A 24270-nucleotide genomic window follows, 5' to 3' on the forward strand; every position below is an offset into this window, starting at 1 on the left:
GGCTGCTTCAGAGATTTTTGTCCTCCCTGAGAGAGCAGGGCCCAGATCTCCAAAAGGACCAGGGTGGCAGCGACTGTGCCCCATCAAACCAAGGGGCAACAGAGGAAATAGCAGCAGGCAGCGCAAATTTTGGAACCACTCCTCCCCCGCCCCAAGCTGTAGCTAGTGCTAGCAGCAGACTCTGGGCACAAGCCAAGTGCAGCCGCGCCCCGTCTCTCGCTTTCTGCCTCTCGTGGCCAGAATGAGCTCTTGCCTTCAAGTCCTCTTTAGGAGCTTCCCTGTGGCACCTGGCTGTCCCCTCTTGGAGGCGGCATACTAGTCCCAACCTGGCAATTCTGACATCAAGTGGAGTCAGCTGCGGTTAGGCTCCCGGAGGCGTCTCCTGGTTCTCTTTCTCCCCCTCCAGTTGGCACTTTCTCGTTTGAGAACAGTTGGAAATAGCGCTCCCAGCCTCAGTCGACGGCTTCTGTTAAATGGGTTCGCTGTGCAGAGTCAGTGGCTGGCAGCCTGGGGCCTGGCTATGCCAAGGTGAGTCCTGTCCATCGACAGGGGCCCCCAGTGCTGTGGTGGTGGGTGGGAGGGGCCCATGCCCCCCTCACTGGTGCATGCGTTCGGTGGCGTTGGTCTGCATCGGCCACGTTTCTGGTCCCGCCGGCTCCAGGGTTTGGAGCTGGACATTCTGCTGGGTTTGCCACAGCTGGTGCAGCTCCTTGAACTGCTCAACCATCTTGTCCTTGAGATCCGGGTGGGAGATCTGGAGGCGGACGCTGTCGGCTGACCAGGACAGTTCCCCGGAGAACATTTCCAAGAGGAGGCGGGCGGCCACTGGTACCACCTGTGAGCCGGGGGGGAAGGGGGGGACAGAGAAGAGAACAAGATGAAAAAATGAGCCCCAATTCCCACCTTGGGGGAGAAAAACCCCTCTGCTCGGTGTTTTCCATGACCTATGCAACTCATTTTCACAGTGAGTCCATTAATAAAAGAACTACACATGAACACATGAAACTGCCTTCTACTGAATCAGACCCTGGGTCCATCAAAGTCAGTATTGTCTACTCAGACCGGCAGCAGCTCTCCAGGGTCTCAAGATGAGGTCTTTCACAACATCGGCATATAAAAACCAACTCTTCTTCTTTTCACCTTTTCTTTGTTTCCTTGCTCAGCCTGAAGCTTGAACTGGCTGCGTATAGTCTTTACATCCTTGTTTATTACCCTTTCTTATATTTTGAATACTCAAAACCTCTGCAACCACACCATGCCTATTTGGTCCTGTTTTCCCAAAGAGCATTAAATGGGAGAGGCATCGGGTGGGCGCTCCATCTCTAAGGCCGGGAAGCGCAATTAGTTGTCCCCATACTAGCTAGTATAAACTGAGGAGACAAGAAGGGGGGGGGGGAGTTGGTTTTTATATGCCGACTTTCTCTACCACTCGGGAGGGGCTGTGGCTCAGTGGTAAAGCATCTGCTTGGCATGCAGAAGGTCCCTGGTTCAATCCTCGGCATCTCAGGTAAAGGGACTAGGCAAGTAGGTGATGTGAAAGATCTCTGCCTGAGACCCTGGAGAGCTGCTGCCGGTCAGAGTAGACAATATTGACTTTGATGGAACAAGGGGGGTCTGATTCAGTAAAAGGCAGCTTCATGTGTTAAGGAAGAATCAAGCCGACCTATAATCACCTTCCCTTCCCCACAACAGACACCCTGTGAGGTAGGTAAGGCTGAGAGAGCTCTAAGAGAGCTGTGACTGGCCCAAGGTCACCCAGCTGGCTTCATGTGTAGGAGTGGGGAAACCAATGTGGTTCTCCAGATTAGAGTCAGCCGCTCACGTGGAGGAGTGGGGAATCGAACCCAGTTCTCCAGATTAGAGTCCACCACTCCAAACCACCAGTCTTAACCACTACACCACGCTGGCTCACAAGTAGGCAGGATCTTTCAAAGAAGATACAGAGTAGTAGACGTACAAATTCATCTAGCAGGCGGAAGTCTTAGCTTTGTTGAGGGCAGCAGTTGCTCCCAAGAGAGAAGGGGGTGCACCCCTGAAGTAAGGGAAAGGGGGAGTGCTGCTCCCCCCCCATACACACACACACACACCTGGACTGTGATCAGCTTCTTCTCCTTGGGTTTATGGTCTGGCCATTCTTCTCCGAAGCAGAAGAAGATCTCATAGGGCGGCGGCACAGTGCTCTGACCCTTCTGGAACATGATGAGTCCTAGCAAAGAAGACAGAAAAGAGCCAAGGGGCAAGAGTGGACTAAAGTTATTCACAGAAAAAGAAAATAATAAATTCAGAACATAAATCAGTAATTGCTTTTTAAAAAAACAGCAGTAAGTTCTGGCATTTCAACACTGGAAATCCACAACAGAAATTACTATTAGTATCTGGTATACGACCACCTGTGGAATATAGATCTGTTGGGGAAATTAACTCATCAGGTTAGAAAAAAAAACCAAGCCACTTTGGATGCCCTATAAAAAGCCAAGGAGGACCCCAGCCGCTGCCATTTCTGGCCAGCGCCGGTGCCCCTTTCAGAAGCCCTTGGGATTCTCGGCGAGAGAACCAAACACTTTAGACCAAACACTGAACATGAGTCAGCAGTGTGATGCAGTAGCTAAAAAGGCAAATCTGATCTTGGGCTGCATCAACAGAAGTGTAGTGTCCCGATCATGCGAAGTGATGGTATCGATTTACTCTGCTCTGGATAGACCTCAGGTAGAGTACTGTGTTCAGTTTTGGGCACTGCAACTTAAGAAGGATGTAGACAAGCTGGAACATGTCCAGAGGAGGGCAACAAAGATGGTGAGGGGTCTGGAGACCCAAGTCCTATGAGGAAAGGTTGAAGGAGCTGGGTATGTTTAGCCTGGAGAAGACTGAGGGGATAGGATAACCATCTTCAAGTACTTGAAGGGCTGTCATATGGAGGATGGTGCCAAGTTGTTTTCTGTTGCCCCAGAAGGTTGGACCAGAACCAATGGGTTGAAATCAAATCAAAAGAGTTTCCATCTAGACATTAGGAAGAGTTTTCTAACAGAGCGGATCCTCAGTGGAACAGGCTTCCTCGGAAGGTGGTGAGCTCTCCTTCCCTGGAGGTTTTTAAGCAGAGGCTAGATGGCCATCTGTCAGCAATGCTGATTCTATGAACTAAGATGGCCGTCTGTCAGCAATGCAGATCATGAGAGGGAGGGCACCTTGGCTATCTTCTGGGCATGGAGTAGGGGACGCTGGGAGTGTGGGAGGGAGGTAGTAGTGAATTTCCTGTATAGTGCAGGGGGTTGGACTAGATGACCCTGGTAGTCCCTTCCAACTCTATGATTCTATGAACATCACCCTCTTACCTGCAACTGACTGCATTTTGACCTCACTATTCTAGTGGGGCATCTATGCCAGGAAGGGGGGGAGATTTCCGGGCACAGCTAGAATCCTCGGGTGTGTGTGTGGGGGGGGCGTACAGGGGTACATTCCCCTCTCACCGTTGAGGAAGTTCTCCAAGCTGAAGAGCTTGATTTTCTTCTCGCGCTCGATGGGGTTGGGGCCAGCCAGCTCGCCCGCGCAGGGCCCCGTCCAGAAGACTTTGCACTGGCACAGCCGGATGGCGTAGATGTCCTGGCCCTGCAGCTCCAGGATGAGGCCCCGATCCAAGAACTCCAGCAGCTGGTTGGTATAGAAGCGCTGCTTCTCGTTTGGCACGGCATCTGTGCTGGGGAAGCGCACCTGCTCCACCGTCACCGGCCCAAACAGCTCCACCTGCTCCTGAGTTGGCTCCAGGTTGCTGTAGAAGAGGCGGCAGCCGTGGGGGTTGCTGATGGTCAGGTTGCCCACCGAGCGGCCGCGGTACTGGAACCGGATGTCCAGGTCTGTCACTGGGGGAGGAAATCGGCAGAGGGGGTTACCCCAGCACCATGAACCTAGAGACACACCCTCTCATCCCAGTCCCCCATTGCGGGCCCACCTCGGGAGGTGGTGGGCGCTCCTTCCCAGGAGGTTCTTAAGCAGAGGCTAGATGGCCATCTGTCAGCAATGCTGATTCTGTGACCTTAGGCAGATCTTGAGAGGTAGGGCACCTTGGCCATCTTCTGGGCATGGAGTAGGGGGTCACTTGGGGTGTGAGGGGGGGAGGTAGTTTTGAATATCCTGCATTGTGCAGGGGGTTGGACTAGATGACCCTGGTGGTCCCTTCCAACTCTATGATTCTATGATTCAAGAGCTGGCGAGTGGCTGAGTGGGGGAGTCCCTGGTTCGAGTTTTGACTCTCAGAAGCCTTGGGCAAGACCCTCGTTTTAACCCTCACGGTCAGGCGTCCCCACAAGATGGAGCTGGCACTGGGGTCCCCAACCTTCTTGAGCATGTGGGCACCTTTGGAATTCTGACACAGTGGGCGCAGCCCAGGGTTGCCAGCCTGCAGGTACTCACATATACGTAAAGTACCACCGTTGGACTGAACATAATGGTTTATGTAATTTCAAAAACGTGATTTCCGACAAATAACTCAAGTTGTGCAACAAAACAATCTCTACTTATATCGGCAGGTCATGCTGTTTAGTGCTTGAGCCTCCGTTTCGCCGGTCTGCCCTTGCGCAGCAACAACAGACTTCTGATGAAGCTAATGCAATTGGCAAAACAAGGATAAGATTCGCGAAACCTTGTAAACTTGCATAGATTGTTTTGTTGCAACTTGTACAGATTGCTTTGTTGCACAACTTGAATTATTTGTTGGAAATCACATTTTGAAATTACATAAACCATTGCATTCAGTGCATCAGTGGTACTTTATGTATATGTGTGTTCCAGGTACCGCTCCCCTTCTGGCATTGTAAACTTCCAGGTACTAGCTGGAGATCTCCTGCTATTACAAGTGATCTCCAGCTGATAGAGGTCAGTCCACCTGGAGAAAATGGCTGCTTTGGCCATTGGACTCTATGGCATTGAAGCCCCTCCCCTCCCCAACCCCCACCCTTCCGCCCCCAAAATCTCCCACCGATGGCAAAGAGGGACCTAGCAACCCTATCAGAAAGGTTGGGGACTGCTGGCCTAGGAGAACCAGCCGAGAATGATTATTTCCCTTGAGGATGCGACTCAAACCAGCCCAAGAATAGGATGCGGGCACTGAGCAGGGAGGTAGCCAAGGAGGACAGACCACGCCTGAACCCAGAAATCCAACAGAGGGAGGGTACCGTGCTGGGCATCTCCTCCACTCAGTAATAGAAGAAGAGTTGGTCTTTATATGCCGACTTTCTCTACCACTTAAGGAAGACACAAACTGGCTTACAATCACCTTCCCCTCCCCACAACAGACACCTGTTGGGCAGGTGGGGCTGACAGAGTTCAGAGAGAGTTGTGACTAGCCCAAGGTCACCCCGCTGGCTTCGTGTGTAGGAGTGGGGAAACCAACCCGGTTCACCAGATTGGAGTCATGTTGGAGGAGTGGGGAATCAAACCTGGTTCTCCAGATCAGAGCCCACCGCTCCAAACCACTGCTCTTAACCACTACACCACGCTGGCTCTCTTCCGTTCCTCACATTCCCATCCACCCCAAGACCGCGGCCCGAGCCTCCTCGTGAGAAGCCTTACATGGCAGCATGTGGGGGCTAATCAGTAAGTTGGGGAAGCACTGCTCCACGGGGGCCGCAGGACAGACCGCCTGTGGCAATGACTCCATGGCCCCGGGGACGAGAGGCGCCAGCGGCATCCGGCTGGCCGTTTCGGCAAAGTTCGGTGCGGTGTGATCCCCTCCAACGGCGAAGGCTGAAGGAGGCCCAGCATGGGGAGGCGGCGGGGACACGCCGGGGACATCCTGGGGCCCCAAGTGTGGGAAATGCCCATTGCCGCAAGAGCTGTGGTAGGGGACCTCTTGCTTCAGCCACGGGTACGGGGGCAGCGGCTCCACGGCGTGGCTAGGATCTGCGAAGAGGAGAGTCAGCCAGGCAGGGTTGCAGATCGGGATGCAGACCTCCCCCTTCCCCCACATAACACAACCTCAACCACAATAGACCCAAGAACGTAAGGAAAGCCCTGCTGGATCAGACCAAGGCCTGTAAAGTCCAGCCGTCTGTTCACACAGCGGCCAACCAGGTGCCTCTAGGAAGCCCACAAACAAGGCGACTGCAGCAGCACCATCCTGCTTGTGTTCCACAGCACCTCATATAACAAGCATGCTACTCTGATCCTGGAGAGAGTAGGGATGCATCATGACTAGTACCCATTATTACTAGTAGCAATGGATAGACCTCTCTTGCATGAACATGTCCACTCCTTTCTTAAAGCCTTAAGAACATAAGAAAGGCCCTGCTGGATCAGACTGAGGCCCATCAAGTCCAGCAGCCTGTTCACACAGGGGCCAACCAGGTGCCTCTAGGAAGCCCACAAGCAAGGCGACTGCAGCAGCACCATCCTGCCTGTGTTCCTTTACAGCACCTAATATAACAGGCCTGCTCCTCTGATCCTGGAGAGAATAGGAATGCATCATGACTAGTAGCCATTTTGACTAGTAGCCACGGATAGCCCTGCCCTCCATGAACATGTCCACTCCCCTCTTAAAGCCCTCCAAGTTGGCAGCCATCACCCTACGAGGAAAGGCTGAGGGAGTTGGGAATGTTTAGTCTGGAGAAGAGGAGGTTGAGGGGGGACAGGATTGCTCCCTTTAACTATCTGAAGGGCTGTCACTCAGAGGAAGGCAGGGAGATATTCCTGTTGGTGACAGAGGGTAGGATCTGCAGTAATGGGTTTAAATTGAGGGCGGAAAGGGCTGGAGATTACGAAAATGGGTTTAAATTGAGGGCTGGAGATTAAAAAATTTACAGTAAGAGTGGAATCGGCTCCCTAGGGAGGTGGTGACTTCCCTCCTCACTGGCCGTCTTTAAGCAGAGGCTGGACAAACGCTTGTCAGGGATGCTCTCTAGGCTGATCCTGCACTAAGCAGGGGGTTGGACTAGATGGCCTCTATGTCCCCTTCCAGCTCTATGATTCTATGATTCTACATCCCGGGGCAGGGAATTCCACAATTTAACTATGTATTGTGTGAAGAAATATTTCCTTTTACCTGTTTTGAATCTCTCACCCTCCAGCTTCAGCAAATGACCCTGCATTCTAGTAGTATGAGGGAGAAAAGCTCCTCCCTGTCCACTCTCTCCACACCACGCATAGTTTTACAGACCTCTGTCATGTCTCCCCTCAACCGCCTTCTTTCCAAGCTAAACAGCCCTAAGCGTTTTAACCACTCCTCGTAGGGCAGTTGCTGTAGTCCCCCTGGTCATTTTGGTCACTCTTTTCTACAGAAGAGAGTGGCAGAGTCTTATCAAGTGGTCGCTGCACACAAACGCAGCCAGCACACCATCCATGCCACTGCTGAAACTCCCAAGTTTGCAGCATGCAGGTAGACGGCACCTGTTTGAAGCAAAAAGATGCCGGCAGGCTGTCCATGATCACATGCCTCAAATTTGCACTCCCGCTAAGCAGGATTCGACACCTGAATGGGCTTTAGAGAACTAAGCCGCCAGCTTGGCAGAGGATCGGCTTCCGAGATCTGACAAGATCGGGCTAGCCCGGACCATCCAGGTCAGGGTGTGCGAGCATTACTGTGTTTAACACATTAAACAATTGGCTCAGTTTTCTAAGAAATGCTCCTCTCACAGAATTATTGTACTGTCCTGCATATGATAGTAAACCCCCCCTTGACCCTTCCTGCCCCACAGTCACACTCTCCTCCCCCAGAAATTCCAACACCCACCTGCAATCTTCAGCGCTGGCATGATCTTCTGCAACTGCAAATCAAGAAACGTCGGTTAGTGACCAGCAGACAAGAAGACCTCTGGCTGGAACCCAAAGCCTTTAAGCACTTCTTTAGCCTGGAGAGGAGAAGACTGAGAGGGGATATGATAACCATCTTCAAGGACTTGAAGGGCTGTCATAGAGAGGAGGGTGCCGAGTTGTTTTCTGTTGCCCCAGAAGGTCGGACCAGAACCAACAGGTTGAAATTAAATCGAAAGAGTTTCCGTCTAGACATTAGGGAGAACTTTCTAACAGTTAGAGCGGTTCCTCGGTGGAACAGGCTTCCTCGGGAGGTGGTGAGCTCTCCTTCCCTGGAGGTTTTTAAGCACAGGCTAGATGGCCATTTGTCAGCAATGTTGATACTATGACCTTAGGCAGATCACGAGAGGGAGGGCACCTTGGCCATCTTCTGGGCATGGAGTAGGGGGGTCACTGGGTGTGTGTGTGTGGGGGGGAGGTAATTTGGAATCTCCTGCATTGTGCAGGGGGTTGGACTGGATGACCCTGGTGGTCCCTTCCAACTCTATGATTCTTCACTAGCCCTTTCGTCCAGAACTGCCATTACTTCCTCCTTCCGTTCCTAAACAAAATGGCTGGCATCCAGTTTTCTCTCCATAGTTTCCCCATCTCTTAAAAGGCAACAGCAATCTTAGTTCACGGTTGCCTTAACAGCATCGCAGGGGCTTTAATAACTCTCGTCTCCGCTCGGCTTCATTTTTGCTCAAGGGATTCATGACTCCATCGTAATTCAGCAGTTTCCACCAGTGGTGCTGTGGGGGGGGGGGATGGATTTTGCTTTGTAGGTGCCGCCAAGGCCATTGTTTGGGGGAGGGGTTGCTATAGCATAGTGTAAAGTGAAGCGTGGAACCCCCCCCCCCTTCCCGGTCAAGTGTTGCTTGTGGCTCCATACGTAGGGTTGCCGGTTTAAGGTTGGGAAATACTTGGAGATTTTGGGGGTGGAGCCTGGGGAGGGTGGTGTTTGAGGAAGGAAGGGACCTCAGCAGGGTATAATGCCCTACTGTCCACCCTCCAAAGCAGCCATTTTCTCCAGGGGAACTGATCTTGAGATCTATTATAATAGCGGGAGATCTCCAGGTGCTACTTGGAGGTTGGCAGCCCTATTGCCAGATCTGGGTTGGGGAAATACCTGAACATTTGGCGGTGGAAATATTGTCGAAGGCTTTCACGGTCAGAGTTCATTGGTTCTTGTAGGTTATCCGGGCTGTGTAACCGTGGTCTTGGAATTTTCTTTCCTGACGTTTCGCCAGCAACTGTGGCAGGCATCTTCAGAGTAGTAACACTGAAGGACAGTGTCTCTCAGTGTCAAGGGTGTAGGAAGAGTAATATATAGTCAGAAAGGGGTTGGGTTTGAGCTGAGTATTGTCCTGCAAAAGTATTGTCCTGTAAGTATCAAGATAATGTGCTAATGAGGGTATGGTATGTTAATATGGAACCATTGTATCCTGAAGTGATCTGTTAATGTGTGTAATCCAAAGCTAATCTGTATGGCTATTGTTGAATGTTGTCTTTGTCTGGAGGTTTTTCAGGGCAGGAAGCCAAGCCTTATTCATTCTTAAACTCTCCTCTTTTCTGTTAAAGTTGTGCTGATGTTTATGAATTTCAATGGCTTCTCTGTGCAATCTGACAAAATAGTTGGTAGAATTGTCCAGTCTTTCAGTGTCTTGGAATAAGACCCTGTGTCCTGTTTGTGTCAGTCCATGTTCAGCCACTGCTGATTTCTCAGGTTGGCCAAGTCTGCAGTATCTTTCATGTTCTTTTATCCTTGTTTGTATGCTGCGTTTTGTGGTCCCGATGTAAACTTCTCCACAGCTGCAAGGTATACGATATACTCCTGCAGAGGTGAGGGGGTCTCTTTTGTCTTTTGCTGATCGTAGCATTTGTTGTATTTTCTTGGTGGGTTTAAACACTGTTTGTAGGTTATGTTTTTTCAAAAGTTTCTCCATCCTATCAGTGACTCCTTTAATAAATGGCAAGAATATCTTTCCTATGGGAGACTGTTTTTCTTGAGTTTTCTGATTTTTGTTTGGTTTAATGGCCCTTCTGATTTCATTCTAGCAAACGGCTACTCCAAGAATGAAATCAGTCTCCCATAGGAAAGGTATTCTTGCCATTTATTAAAGGAGTCACTGATAGGATGGAGAAACTTTTGAAAAAACATAACCTACAAACAGTGTTTAAACCCACCAAGAAAATACAACAAATGCTACGATCAGCAAAAGACAAAAGAGACCCCCTCACCTCTGCAGGAGTATATCGTATACCTTGCAGCTGTGGAGAAGTTTACATCGGGACCACAAAACGCAGCATACAAACAAGGATAAAAGAACATGAAAGATACTGCAGACTTGGCCAACCTGAGAAATCAGCAGTGGCTGAACATGGACTGACACAAACAGGACACAGGGTCTTATTCCAAGACACTGAAAGACTGGACAATTCTACCAACTATTTTGTCAGATTGCACAGAGAAGCCATTGAAATTCATAAACATCAGCACAACTTTAACAGAAAAGAGGAGAGTTTAAGAATGAATAAGGCTTGGCTTCCTGCCCTGAAAAACCTCCAGACAAAGACAACATTCAACAATAGCCATACAGATTAGCTTTGGATTACACACATTAACAGATCACTTCAGGATACAATGGTTCCATATTAACATACCATACCCTCATTAGCACATTATCTTGATACTTACAGGACAATACTTTTGCAGGACAATACTCAGCTCAAACCCCTTTCTGACTATATATTACTCTTCCTACACCCTTGACACTGAGAGACACTGTCCTTCAGTGTTACTACTCTGAAGATGCCTGCCACAGTTGCTGGCGAAACGTCAGGAAAGAAAATTCCAAGACCACGGTTACACAGCCCGGATAACCTACAAGAACCATTTGGCGGTGGAGCCTGAGGAGGATGGGGGTTTGGGGAGGGGAGGGACCTCAGCAGGGTACAATGCCATAGAGACCAAGCTCCAAAGCAGCCTTTTTTCTCCAGGGGCTCCGTAGTCTGGAGATCAATTGTAACACCAGGAGATCTCCAGGCCCCACCAGACAAAAAAAGCTAATGCGATCTTGGGGTGCATCAACTGAGGCATAACATCCAAATCGCAAGATGTCATAGTCCCCCTGTACACTGCATTGGTCAGGCCACACCTGGAGTCTTGTGTGCAGTTCTGGAGGCCTCACTTCAAAAAGGATGTGGGCAGAATGGAGCGGGTGCCGAGGAGAGCGACGAGGATGATCAGGGGCCTGGAGACCAAGCCCTGCAGGGAAAGACTGAGGGACTCGGGAACGTTCAGTCTGGAGAAGAGGAGATTGAGGGGGACATGATTGCTCTCTTTAAGTATCTTAAATGCTGTCACTTAGAGGAAGGCAGGGAGCTGTTCCTGTTGGCAGCCAAAGATAGGACTCTCAAGAATGGGTTTAAATTGCGGGCGGAGAGGTACCGGCTGGATAATAGGAAAAAGCTTTTTACAGTCAGAGTAGCTCAGGGGGTTGGACCAGATGGCCTTTCTGGCCCCTTCCAACTCTATGATTCTATGATAAGGTTGGCAACCCTAGGATGGCCCCAGCACGCAGCTCTCCTGCTTCTTGACACAACCCGCTGGCTTTACGGTTAAATCCTGTGAACCTGTTTACAAATGGCAATTCCTGGGACTCTTGCAGAGACACTTGCTTGAATGTTCTGCCAGATCCTCCAGCCCGCTGGAGTCACTGCGTTCACACAACCACAGGGAACCCCACGATTGCCTCCAGCAGACAAGCTAATTCACCAGCTGGTGATTTGCCGACACTCACCTCCTCCTCCTCTTCCCCTCCGGCATTTTCGTCGCCGGCAAAGGCTTCTGCAAGATAAAGAGAAGACAGTCAGCTTCTAGGGTACTGAAACAGCCAAGTGTCCCCTTTCCACACTGTGCTTGGGACACTCTCTAGGTCTGTGGCTCAGTGATAGAGCATCTGCCTGGCATGCAGAAGGTCCCAGGTTCAATCCCCGGCATCTCCAGTTAAAGGGACGAGGCAAGTAGGTGTTGTGAAAGACCTCCGCCTGAGACCCTGGGGAGCCGCTGCCGGTCTGAGCAGACAATACTGACTTCGATGGACCAAAGGTCTGATTCAGTAGAAGGCAGCTTCATGTGTGACCATATTTTCCAGGAGACTGGCACCTGCGCATTTACATTTGCGGGAAAGATGTACACTTAGCAGTCGGGAATCAACGCAGAATCAGCACAGAGAGATGGAAAGCTTATAAACTAGGAATGAAACCTTAGCTAATTCCAAGGCTGGAAAATTACTTTGACTGCATAGATGCAAAATATCTTTGATAAGATGACTAGTAATGCTAAAACTTTTATCTTTAAGCAGGGCAGTTACCCTGGTCGTAAAATTGTGTTGAATAGCATGGCATTGTAATCTGTCTGATTATCTTTTCATTTTCTTGTCTTTTTCACATTTATTGTGGATACCCTTATTCCTCCTTTTTTCTGTTTTCTTTTTTTCTTATTTACCCTTTTGTATTCTTTTTATATTGAAATAACATTTAATAATAATTAAAAAAAAACTAGGGACTTGGGCAAAGGTCCCCCAGTGTGCTGCCCGTGGGTACCATGGTCCCTAGAAACACCTTTCCTGGTTCCTGCCAAGTTTTTAAAAAGTGGGTGTGGCCAGGTGAGGGTTTTACCCAGAAAGGCTTCTGATTGGCAATGCAGATTTGGTTGCTTTGGCTGCTCTAACCACTGCACCATGCTGATTTCACTGAGGTCTGTAATGAGACTGCTTGGGGCATTTGGGCTTTGGGCCGGCCCTGCAGAGAGGAGAGAGGAAAGAAGCGAAAGAAAACATGTGGCCGGAGAGAAGATCAGCAAAGAGGACGTGAGGTTCCCTAAACAAAAGACAGAGATTATTTCCCCCCCAGAGAGTTGAAGGAGAACCTTGGCTTACCTGTGAAGGTTCCTTCTACACTGAGGGAGGAGTACATCTTCATCAGCAGGTTTTGTCGTTCCTATGCTCAGGGAGGCAGGATCCAAAAAACCTTTGCTTCCTGTCACATGTGCTAGGACCGCCCTCTGATAACCAGTTCGAGGACTTCCATAGCAGAATTTTTTAAAACAGAAAGACAGGTGTGCACCCAAAAGAACAAGGAGCAGCCACTGCAAAAAACACAGCTTAAAACCAAGAATTAGTAACAAGTAGAACATGAAAATACTTTATTCTAATTCCCCTTATTTATTATTCCAATATATAACGTATTGTTTTCCCATTTTTAAATTTTTTTTTAATTCAGTTTTATCTGGACACTTGACATTATTCATCTTGATCCATTCTTCACCCTGGGCGGGCAAGATGTCCTCCTCCCTCAGTGTAGAAGGAACCTTCACAGGTAAGCCAAGGTTCCGTTCTCCCACTGAGTTCGGAGTACATCTTCATCAGCGGGATCTTCAAAAGCTGAAGTTCACTGGTAGGGAGTCTTCATTGATCATTTGATACAACATTCTGGAGGACTCTCCTGCCCAATGCCGCGTCGGATGAAGAATAGGCATTTATCTTGTAGTGTCTTATGAACATAGAAGGGCTTGACCAGGTCGCAGCCTTACAGATTTCTTCCACGGATGCATGGCCATCAAATGCTGCTGAAGTAGCGGCGCTGCGGACTGAGTGAGCGGTAATTCCAAACGCACTGGTATGCTGCTAAGTTGATAGCACAGCTGGATACACTGTTTGATGCGCTTGCTGATAGCTGCCTTTGACATTTTGCAACCTTTACTGGGTGATGAAATAGAAATGAATAAAGACTCCAAGCGCCAGAAAAAAGATGCGTAAGGCTCTTTTCACGTCCAGAGTGTGCCAGTTCTTCTCCTTTGGATGAGAAGGGTGAGGGCAAAAGGATGGAAGATGGAGTTCCTGTTGTCTATGGAACTTAGAATTTACCTTTGGGATAAAGGCCGGATCTGGACGTAGTACTACTTTATCCACGTGAAAGACACAGAGGCTTTTTCTAGATGACAAAGCCGCTAGTTCCGACACCCTTCTAGCTGATGTAACAGCCGTGAGGAAGAGAACTTTCATCCTAAGGTGACCCAGGGAAGCCTCCCGTAAGGGTTCAAATGGGTGTCGAGTCAGAGCCTGGAGTACCACGTGAAGTCTCCAAGTCGGAAATTATGAATTGTCGGAGGAGAGATGGCCGAGGCTCCTTTCAAGAAAGTGACTATGTGGGGATGCCTTGACGTTGGGTAGCCATCCAGTTGGGGAACAACCGTCGCGATCGCCGTCACCTGTCGTTTGAGAGTAGATGCCTTCAGCCCTTGAGCTAATCCCTCCTGGAGAAAGTCAAGCAAGTCGCCAGTGGAAATGGTCACTGGATCAGTATGTTTCCTCCCGCACCATCTAGCGAAGGCCTTCCAGGAAAAATTGTATATGTGCCTGGTGGATTGTTTCCTGGCTTCCAACATGGTGTTGATGACCTCTGAGGTATAGCCTGACTCTAGCAACCTTGACCTTTCAAGAGCCAGGCGGTCGGCTTTAACCAGGCTTGATCTGGGTATACTAAGGGGCCCTGTTGGAGAAGGTCCTGGACTGGAGGTAGGGACCATGGCTCCTGGATCGATAGCTCTCTCAGTGTCGCGAACCAAGGTCGTCGGGGCCATCGAGGGGCTATGAAGTTGACCAGGGCCCTCTCTTGTCTGATTTTTCGTAGAGCTTTGGAGATCACTGGTAGAGGTGGAAATGCATAAAGGAGACCCCCCTGGCCACGGGGACAATAGTGCGTCTATTCCCTCTGCCCTTGGATGCATAAATCTTGACAGGAACCTTGGGAGCTGGTGATTTTCGCCTGTTGCGGTCCATGATGGGTCTTCTGAATTTCTCCATTATTTGAAGGAAGGTCTCTCTCTTCAAGGACCACTCCCCCTCGTCCACCTGCTGTTGGCTGAGCCAATCTGCTCCTTTTATCTGCTCTGCCCTGATGGACACCAAGTGAGCCTCTGCCCAATTCAGAATTGTTATGGCTTTTGCGTGAAGGGAGGAGGAATGAGACCTGCCTTGCTTGTTCATGTAAGCTTTTGCTGAGACATTGTCCGTTCTCAGCAGGACGTGACTGTTCTCGATTCCTGGCTGAAACTCTATCAAGGCTTTCCGGATTGCCCGTAACTCCAGCCGATTTATGTGGAGGTGACTCTCTTCCGGTGTCCAACGACCCTGTGCTACTTGTTGCTGCAGAATTGCCCCCCAGCCTTCCACGCTGGCATCGGTGAAAATCTGGATCGTGGAGATCGGGAGATAGTTCTGGCCCTTGGCTAGGTTGTGGGACCTGGTCCACCACCTTAAGCTGTCCTTCACTTGTCTCGGGACGGTGAGTCGTGGGTTCCTCTTTTGAGTAATCTGCAGTTGAAATGGCTTGAGAAACCATTGCAGGTCCCTCATGTGGAGGTGAGCCCATGGCACAATCCCTATGCATGCCACCATTTTCCCCTGCATCCTAAGGACAACAGGCCGGAGGATTTGGAAAGAATCACTGTCCTTGTCAACTTGACAATGGAGGAAATCTTGTCTGGTGGAAGGAAGACTGCATTCTGGTTCGTGTCTATAACACCCCCAGGTGATGGATGAACTGGGATGGAGAGAGGGTGCTCTTGATCCAGTTTACCAGGAAACCATGGAGTTCTAGAGCCTGGAGGATGGTCTCTGTGTGCTGTAAGGACAGTTGTTCTGAAGGAGCGCTCACCAGGATATCGTCTAAATATGGGAAGACATGGACCCCTACCTCTCTCAGGTGAGCCACCAACGTCACTAGGACCTTGGTAAAGACCCTCGGGGCAGATGAGAGACCAAACGGGAGGGCCCGAACCTGATAGTGATCGAGGTTGTACGCAAAGCGGAGAAACGTTTGGTGCTCAGGGTAGATGGGGATGTGTAAATATGCTTCCGTCAGGTCTATTGACGTCAGAAATGCTTGGGGACGGAGTGCCTCTATGATGGACCTGAGTGTCTCCATTGTGAAACGTTTGAGCCGGATAAATTTGTTGACGTGCTTTAGATTTAGGATTGCGTGCCAATCTCCGCTTCTCTGTGGAACAGTAAAGAAAACGGAGTATACCCCGGCGCACCGTTCTGTCTGGGGGACTGCTTCGATTGCCCTGATTTGAAGCAGGTGGTCTATGGCTGCTTGATTGCGGGCTATCTTGTCCGGTTTGGAAGAGGAGGGGGAGAGAAAGAAGCGGTTTGGGGGGGATTTGCATAGTTCTAGGCTGTAGCCCTCGTGAATAATCTTCTGCACCCAAGTGTCTGGGTGAAGGAAGTCCCAGGTATTGGCAAAAAGCTGGAGTCTTCCCCCCACCGGACTGTCCCAGCAGTCATTGTTTCCCAGGTTTCTCACTAAATCTGCTGGACTTGTCCAAGTTGTGGCTGGAATCCCTTGTTAAACCTAGGGCCCTTGCGAAAGGATCCCCTTCCAGAATTCCAGTTGTTCCTTCTGTTGTCCGCTCTGCCCCTTGCCAGGGTGTGAGAGGTTTGGAAGGGATGAAAGGAAGAAGAGTAAGAGGTCTTACCTTCTTTCCTTATGTATTTTGGCAAGGCCTTTTTCTTGTCTTTCGTCTCGACTAGTATGTCCTCTAGTTTAGAGCCGAAGAGCCGATCACCCTCGAATGGGTATCCCAACAGGATGGATTTTGAACCTAAGTCAGCTGAGCAGGACCAGAGCCAAAGTGCCCTCCTAGAAACTGCCAGTGCCCTAGCTGACATAGTAATGGAATCAAGAGTGGCGTCCACCATAAAATTTACTGCTTTCAGAACTCTGTTAAGACCACTCAGAACCCTTTTATTGTCTTGTGGAGTCCAGTCAATTATTTTTCTGATCCACATGTTGGATGCCCGAGCCACCAATGCTGCCGCAGCCGATGCTTGTATGGATACGGCTGAAGCCTCATGGGCCTTTTTGATAGCATAATCAGCTTTTCTATCTAGAGGGTCCCTGATGTTGCCAGCCCCATCCTCAGAAAGTAAGCCGGTGGATTGCACAGCGGCGACTGGTGCTTCAACTAAGGGAACCTGAACGAGGTTAGAAGCTCGGGACTCTAGATTATCCATTCTTCTAACAGCAGTGGGGAGCTGTCTGTTAGAGAGAGGCTTCTCCCATTCATTTTTGAGAAGGTCCTCAAAGTATTAGGGGAAAGGCAAAGCCCGGGTATGGGTCCTCAGTCTGGTGAAGAATTCCTTCATGCCCCTAAACTTAGTCTTACTTTTGGAAGCCTCTGAGTCCTCATCCTCATGAAGATCTAAGGCTGCCAATACCTTGCTCAGGAACGCCTGATAATCTTCCCCGGCAAATAACCGGGATTGTTGTTCCTGATTTTGAGTCTCCTCCCACTCCTTGTCTTCTCCTGAGGAGAACTCGCCCTCTTCTCTATTGCTAGAAGAGGGAGAAGGGGACCTGTACCTGCTGGAAGAGGACAAGGGTGCCTGCCTTGCTGCCTTAGTTGGCCAGGCATGGCGTGTGTCTCTGGAGCATTCCCCACGTTCCGACTCAGAGTGGATGGAAGCCCTGGAACCCGGGGACGAGGCTCTGGATCTTGTGACGTCCTCACAAGAATGGTCGCTAATTGGGGCAAATTCCTCTCTCAATGCCTGCCGCATTAAATTTATCAGACTTCAGTTGCCCTCCCCCCCCCCTTCCGCAATTAAAAAATGAACATTTTCAACATGACCCGGGGTAGTCCCAGTAGCATGAACTCCAGAGGAGCTGGCATCACTGGGATCAAGTTCGCCCTCGTAACCTCTAGAGGCCGAACGGGGAGTTGTGGCGGCCAGCTGGTCCGGGCACGTCTTTTTTGTGCCGTTTTGAACGTCTCCTGGCTGGAGGCTCCGCTTTTGTGCCACCGCCTGCAAATCGGGCTGATTTGCCCGTTTTCCCCCTTCGTGGCTCTTGGATGCTGCTAGGGAAAGCTGTCGGTGGGGAAGGAGTCCTTCAACTTGCTCCTCGTCTCCTGACACTAATTCCTCTGAAGCCCTATCTCCACTCTCAGACATATTGTAAATGGAGGAGGGGGGAGGGGAGGGGAGGGGAGGGGGAGACAGAGGCAAAGACGAGGGAAAACAGTAGATGCAAGAGGAAAAGGCTGCTGGGTGCACACAGACCAAGATTAGGACTAAGAAAAAACACAGAAATAAAGTTAGACAGGAATAATTATTGAAGTGCAAAGGCTAGGAAAGAAAGTTTGCTACAGAGCTAACCACAAATGCTGCTTTTCCCTCTAAGGCAGGAAGAGAACTGGATATCAGAGGGCGGTCCTAGCACATGTGGCAGGAAGCAAAGGTTTTTTGCATCCTGTCTCCCTGAGCATAGGAACAACAAAACCCGCTGATGAAGATGTACTCCGAACTCAGTGGGAGAAACGATCGATCATATTTTTTATTCCACCTTTCTTCAGAGGAGTTCACAGTTCTCACTGCCTCCATTTTACCTTCACAACTGCCCTGCATGGTAGGCTAGGCAGAAACAGCGCAACCAGCACATTATTCCAATGAGTTTTATCGCTAAGCAGAATTTGAATCTGGGTCTCCCAAGTCCTAAACCAATATTCTAACCCAGACTTTCCCAAACTTTTTGGGTCACGGAGCACTTTTTAGGAGTGAAATTCGTCTCGGAGCACTAATTTTCATCTGGCACCTATATACTAAACCGAACGACAGTAGTATTTTGCTCTCCAATCTCTTCAAGGAGCACTGCGAGATGTTTCATGGAGCACCAAGTGCTCCTTGGAGCACAGTTTGGGAGCCTCTGTTCTAACCGATACACCGGCTTGGCCATTTTTGGCCCACTATTATTGCTAGCCAAGCAGGTTTTCCTGGTGCTTCAAAACCTGCCATACCTGTTTGTCCAGGGACAGCAAAGACAATCAATGGCATGTGAACCACGTGAAGTAACAGGTTGGTTCCTGACGATCCATCGTGATGGGGGAAAGCGCTGTCATGCAAAGGCCTCATAAGCGCCACCCTATAGCAGAATGGATCCACAGGATCACAACCCAGGAATGTAAACATACTGCCTGCACAACTCTTGTGGGGACGGGATTGAAAGCCATTGTCCAACCACACACAAGCTTCATATTTCGCTTCCTACACAGGGCCTTTGAAATGTGGTCTTGGAGGAGGAGAGTGTTACGGATACCCTGGACCGCCAAAAAAAACAAATTGGTGGGTTATAGATCAAATCAAGCCTGAACTGGCCCTAGAAGCTAAAATGACTAAACTGAGGCTGTCGTAGTTTGGTCACGTTATGAGAAGGCAAGAGTCACTGGAAAATACTATCATGCTAGGAAAAGTTGAAGGCAGAAGGAAAAGAGGAAGGCCCAACAAGAGATGGATGGACTCTATAAAGGAAGCCACAGCCCTCAGTTTGCAAGACCTGAGCAAGGCTGTTAAGGATAGGACATTTTGGAGGACTTTCATTCACAGGATCACCATGAGTTGGAAGCGACTTGACAGCACTTCACACACACATGTTAAAGTGCCATCAAGTTGCTTCCAACTCATGGCGACCCTATGAATCAACGTCCTCCAAAATGTCCTATCCTTAACAGTCTTGCTCAGGTCTTGCAAACTGAGGGCCGTGGCTTCCTTTATTGAGTCCGTCCATCTCCTGTTGGGCCTTCCTCTTTTCCTGCTGCCTTCAACTTTTCCTAGCCTGATGGTCTTCTCCAGTGACTCTTGTCTTCTCATAATGTGACCAAAATACGACAGCCTCAGTTTAGTCATTTGAGCTTCTAGGGTCAGTTCAGTCTTGACTTGATCTAGAACCCACTGATTTGTTTTTGTTTTTTGGCAGTCCAGGGTACAGGGCCAAAAAAAGAGGACTGGGAGAAGCAGTTGGAAGGGGAGCCCCAGAAAGGAGAGAGGGGGTCCGGAATCGAGGCTCCACGGGCCGGCTGGTACCTCCGTTGGGCTGCGGCACATCGCAAACCTCGTAGATCTTGTAGGGCTGCATGGGGGTGTCCTTCGTCCCATCATAGATGAGGTTGAACTCCCGGCTCTTGTTGAGAGCGCAGCGCAGGTTGGCTTTCCACTTGGCAGGATCCGGCTCGTCCACCCCTTCATTGTACTTGCCGGTCTCTTTCGCCCAGGCCTACAAAAGAACGGGGATCCTATTTAGAGGCCACCTTTCCAGGCCGTCAAGGCTCCCAATCCAAATATGAAAGCAAGATATTTTTCCCCCCAAACTAGCTTCATTTGACGTAGGGTTGCCAACCTCCAGGTACTTCAAAAGAATAATTCACCAATGCTGTATGTAGGCTATGCAAATAAATAAATAAATAAATAAATAAATAAATAAATAAATAAAATAAATAAACCAGCACTAGGCTAAACCTCTCAACATGGATTGTATATCTTCAATTACAATGTGCAAACACTTACGACATACAACCTATAAACATACTATACACGTAAGAAAATCTACTCTTACAACAGTACAAAACAATACAATACAAAAAATACAATACAAGACAATACAAAACAATACAATTAAGGTTGCCAGGTCCCTCTTCTCAACCGGCAGGAGATTCTGGGGCGGAGCCTGAGGAGGGCGGGGTTTGGGGAGGGGAGGGACTTCAATGCCATAGAGTCCAATGGCCAAAGCGGCCGTTGTTCTCCAGGTTATCTGATTTCTATCGGCTGGAGATCAGTTGAATTAGCAGGAGATCTCCTGCTACTACCTGGCAGTTGGCAACCCTAAATACAAAAAATAAGCCCATAGAGATCCTCGGTTTCCATAAACTTGAACAACTAGCATTTCATCAGGGTTGCAAAGGTAACAAATCAATTCTTTTGCTGACAAAATAGCAGCCCAACTCTATCTTCCCTCCCCCGGTTTGGGAGTTGGACTGCTATTTTGTCAGCAAAAGAATTTTATGGACTTATTTCTTATGTTTTGTATTGTTGTAAGAGTAGGTTTTCTTATGCGTATAGTATGTTTATGGGTTGTATGTCATAAGTGTTTGCACATTGTAACTGGAGATATACAATACATGTTGAGAGGTTTAGTCTAGTGCTGGTTTATTTTTATTTTTTGCATAACCTCCAGGTACTAGCTGGAGATCTCCCACTATTACAACTGATCTCCAGTCGATAGAGATCAGTTCCGCTGGAGAAAAATGGTCGCTGGGGCTACTGGACCCCCTCTTTTCTTGCCGAGTCCTGCTTGGGAAATACCTGGATATTTGGGGATGAAGCCTGGGGAGGGACCTTAGCCAGGTTAAATGCCATAAAGTCCACTCTTCAAAGCAGCCATTTTCTCCAGGGAAACTGATCTCTGTCATCTAGATATCGGTATTCTCAGGAGATCTCCAGCCCCAGAGGATAGGGTTGCCAGGTCCCTCTTCGCCACCGGCGGGAGGTTTTTGGGGAAGCCTGAGGAGGGCAGGGTTTGGGGAGGGGAGGGACTTCAACGCCATAGAGTCCGATTGCCAAAGCAGCCGTTTTCTCCAGGGGATTAGGAAATCAGTACAGGGGCGACAAAAATGTACAATAATAATTACTATTAAGTGTAACCAATCTTTATCCTATGGTGTCTAAATACAACTATACATATAAACATACAGTGTTATATACAAGCAAACAAAAATAACAAGCACAACCAAACAAGTCCAGACACAGACACTAACAAAATTCACAAAAAAATGCAAGGTCTTTGGCAAGGTGCTGCATTCTTCTATAAGTCCCATGCAGGTAAGTGTGCAAATCTAGCAGAAATACCAATTTTAGAGGAGTAATTTGATGGAGGATACGGCCGTTTCAAATTCTTATGGGTAGAATTCTTCATCAGTCCTTCATATAGATTCCTCTAATATTGCACATCTTAAAGATTAAATTTCAAAATACTGGATGCATGTTAGCCATGGCTGCCTTAATGATAACTACCCTTCGTGGGAACTAACATGCATCCAGTATTTTGAAATTTAATCTTTAAGATGTGCAATATTAGAGGAATCTATATGAAGGACTGATGAAGAATTCTACCCATAAGAATTTGAAACGGCCGTATCCTCCATCAAATTACTCCTCTAAAATTGGTATTTCTGCTAGATTTGCACACTTACCTGCATGGGACTTATAGAAGAATGCAGCACCTTGCCAAAGACCTTGCATTTTTTTGTGAATTTTGTTAGTGTCTGTGTCTGGACTTGTTTGGTTGTGCTTGTTATTTTTGTTTGCTTGTATATAACACTGTATGTTTATATGTATAGTTGTATTTAGACACCATAGGATAAAGATTGGTTACACTTAATAGTAATTATTATTGTACATTTTTGTCGCCCCTGTACTGATTTCCTAATCTCCTGATAGTAGTACAGTGGTGTCTTTTTTTCCCTGTTTTCTCCAGGGGAGCTGATCTCTATCGGCGGGAGATCAATGGTAATAGCAGGAGATCTCCAGCTAGTACCTGGCGGTTGGCAACCCTGCAGATGGAGGTTGGCAACCCCCCAGCCATTCCGCAAGTGTCTGAAGGTCACAGTGTGCACATTTGGGGGTGGAGGTTGAACGGCAAGCCCCTGCCCGCCCGCCCCCCCACCCCATCCTGCCCTGGCTTCCCCCTGCAGAACCTCCAGACCTTGAAAATGGTGTTCTCGTCTTCTTGGCTGGGCGTGTGCCGCGTGGCATGGCGCCAGGGGATGCAGAACTTCTTGTGCTCCGTTTCCACCCAGCAGAGGCCTGGGTACTGACCGCTGCTCACTTGCGCCACCAGCCAGGGCTTCAGACGGATGCGGCGGGGCTGGGAGCTCATGGTGACGCGGCCGGCTGCCGGGACCCCAACCTGAAAGGAGAAGGAGGGCCGGGGGGGGGACCGTCAGCACATGCGACAGAAAGCAAAACCCATGAGCATAACAAGTCTTGTGCAACCTCTCTGCAATGCACATTCCTTTTGGCATACTATGGTGCGTAGGGTTGCCAGGTCCCGGCGGAGTTGCTTCTAGTCCCACAGGGCCTGGATCTCACTTGGCAGAGTGTCCCACCAGGTCAGGGCCAGCGCCAAAAAGGCCCTGGCCATGGTCGAGGACAGCCGCACGCCTTTCGGACCAGGGATCGCCAGTAGATTTTCTCCAGCAGAGCAGAGCAGAGTGCTCTTTGGGGGGGAGGTGTAATGGGAGAGGTGGTCCTGCAGATAGGATGGTCCCAGATTGTGTAGGGCTTTGAAGGTCAATACCAAAACCTTAAACCTGATTCAGTTTTCAATCTGGAGCCAGTGTGGCTGGCAGAAGTAGGGTTGCCAAGTCCCTCTGCGCCACCGGCGGGAGGTTTTTGGGGCAGAGCCTGAGGAGGGCGGGGTTTGGGGAGGGGAGGGACCTCAATGCCATAGAGTCCAATGGCCAAAGCGGCCATTTTCTCCAGGGGAACTGATCTCTATTGGCTGGAGATCAGTTGTAATAGCGGGAGATCTCCAGCTAGTACCTGGAGGTTGGCAACGCTAGGCGGACGACTGGTCAAACATGCACCCTCCATGTGGTCCCCAGCTCTAGGTTGGGAAATACCTGGAGGTTTCTGGAGTGGAGCCAGAGGAAAGTGGGGTTTGGGGAGGGGGGGACTTCAACGCCATAGAGTCCAATTACCAAAGTGGCCATTTTCTCCAGATGAACTGATCTCTATCGGCTGGAGATCAGTTATAATAGCAGGAGCTCTCCAGCTAGTACCTGGAGGTTGGCAACCCTAGGTCCCCGTAAGGACCCGTGCTGCTGCATTCTGGACCAGCTGAAGTTTCTGGAACAGTCTTAAGAGCCGCCCTGCATTGAGCGTTACAGTAGTCTAATCTGGAGGTGACTGTTGCATGGATCACTGTGGCCAGGTCAGGGAGAGAGAAGTATGCCATGGAGTCCACATTCTGTAGTGGCCTTTTCTCCAGGGAAACTGATGTCTGTAGTCTGGAGATGAGCTATAATTAGAATCATAGAGTTGGAAGGGGCCACCAGGGTCATCTAGTCCAACCCCCTGCACAATGCAGGAAATTCACAACTGCCTCCTCCCCCACGCCCCCAGTGACCCCTGCTCCAGGCCCCACCTGGAGGCTGGCATCCCTATTATATTCACACATAAGATTTATAGGAAGGAAGGAAGGAAGGAAGGAAGGAAGGAAGGAAGGAAGGAAGGAAGGAAGGAAGGGTTCCAGAGCAAGAGTACCTCTTCCTCAAATACAACCATTCAAGCATTTTTGCATTTAGGAACTGCCGGGGTCAGATCCTAAGACTCGGTTCCGCTAACAAAAGCGCTTTCTTCCCTTGACCAAAATAAAGCTGCCTGCCTCTTGCATTGGGGGGAAGAACCCCTCCCTCGGGGGAAAAACCGTCACCACTGGCAGAACGGATCCCAGGGCATCCAGCCCCGTCTAGCAAATTTCACCATTCTGCTGAAATAAAAACGGGGAAGTTTTCCAGCTCTCTAGATTTCGATCACAATGCCCCAGCACTAGGCTAAACCTCTCAACATGGATTGTATATCTTCAATTACAACG

General features: G+C 49.4%; 1 protein-coding gene across 1 annotated transcript; it reads right to left on the bottom strand.

Annotated features, from left to right (window-relative positions):
* Window positions 1–595: 595 nt before the first annotated feature.
* Window positions 596–22569, bottom strand: IRF5 (interferon regulatory factor 5). Its single transcript, XM_056846633.1, has 8 exons — window positions 22378–22569; window positions 19704–19893; window positions 11580–11626; window positions 7718–7751; window positions 5563–5892; window positions 3465–3854; window positions 2088–2206; window positions 596–835 (listed from the first exon to the last, which is right to left on the bottom strand). Exons 1-8 carry the CDS (start codon window positions 22549–22551, stop codon window positions 596–598), a joined length of 1524 nt encoding a protein of 507 aa, XP_056702611.1. The 5' UTR covers window positions 22552–22569.
* Between the last annotated feature and the right edge of the window lie 1701 nt (window positions 22570–24270).

The sequence above is a fragment of the Euleptes europaea genome, chromosome 3 (genome assembly GCF_029931775.1).
Source record: "Euleptes europaea isolate rEulEur1 chromosome 3, rEulEur1.hap1, whole genome shotgun sequence".
In the NCBI taxonomy this organism is placed as follows: domain Eukaryota; kingdom Metazoa; phylum Chordata; class Lepidosauria; order Squamata; family Sphaerodactylidae; genus Euleptes; species Euleptes europaea.

What these genes read in the sequence shown, in the direction of transcription:
- IRF5 (XM_056846633.1), bottom strand. Translation starts at nt 22,551, where the DNA reads ATGAGCTCCCAGCCCCGCCGCATCCGTCTGAAGCCCTGGCTGGTGGCG. An exon ending in GAGGGGAAGAGGAGGAGGAG is followed by an intron (nt 7,752 to 11,579) that starts GTGAGTGTCGGC and finishes CTTGATTTGCAG; the next exon opens with TTGCAGAAGATCATGCCAGC. An exon ending in AGAAGCTGATCACAGTCCAG is followed by an intron (nt 836 to 2,087) that starts GTGTGTGTGTGT and finishes CCCGGCTCACAG; the next exon opens with GTGGTACCAGTGGCCGCCCG.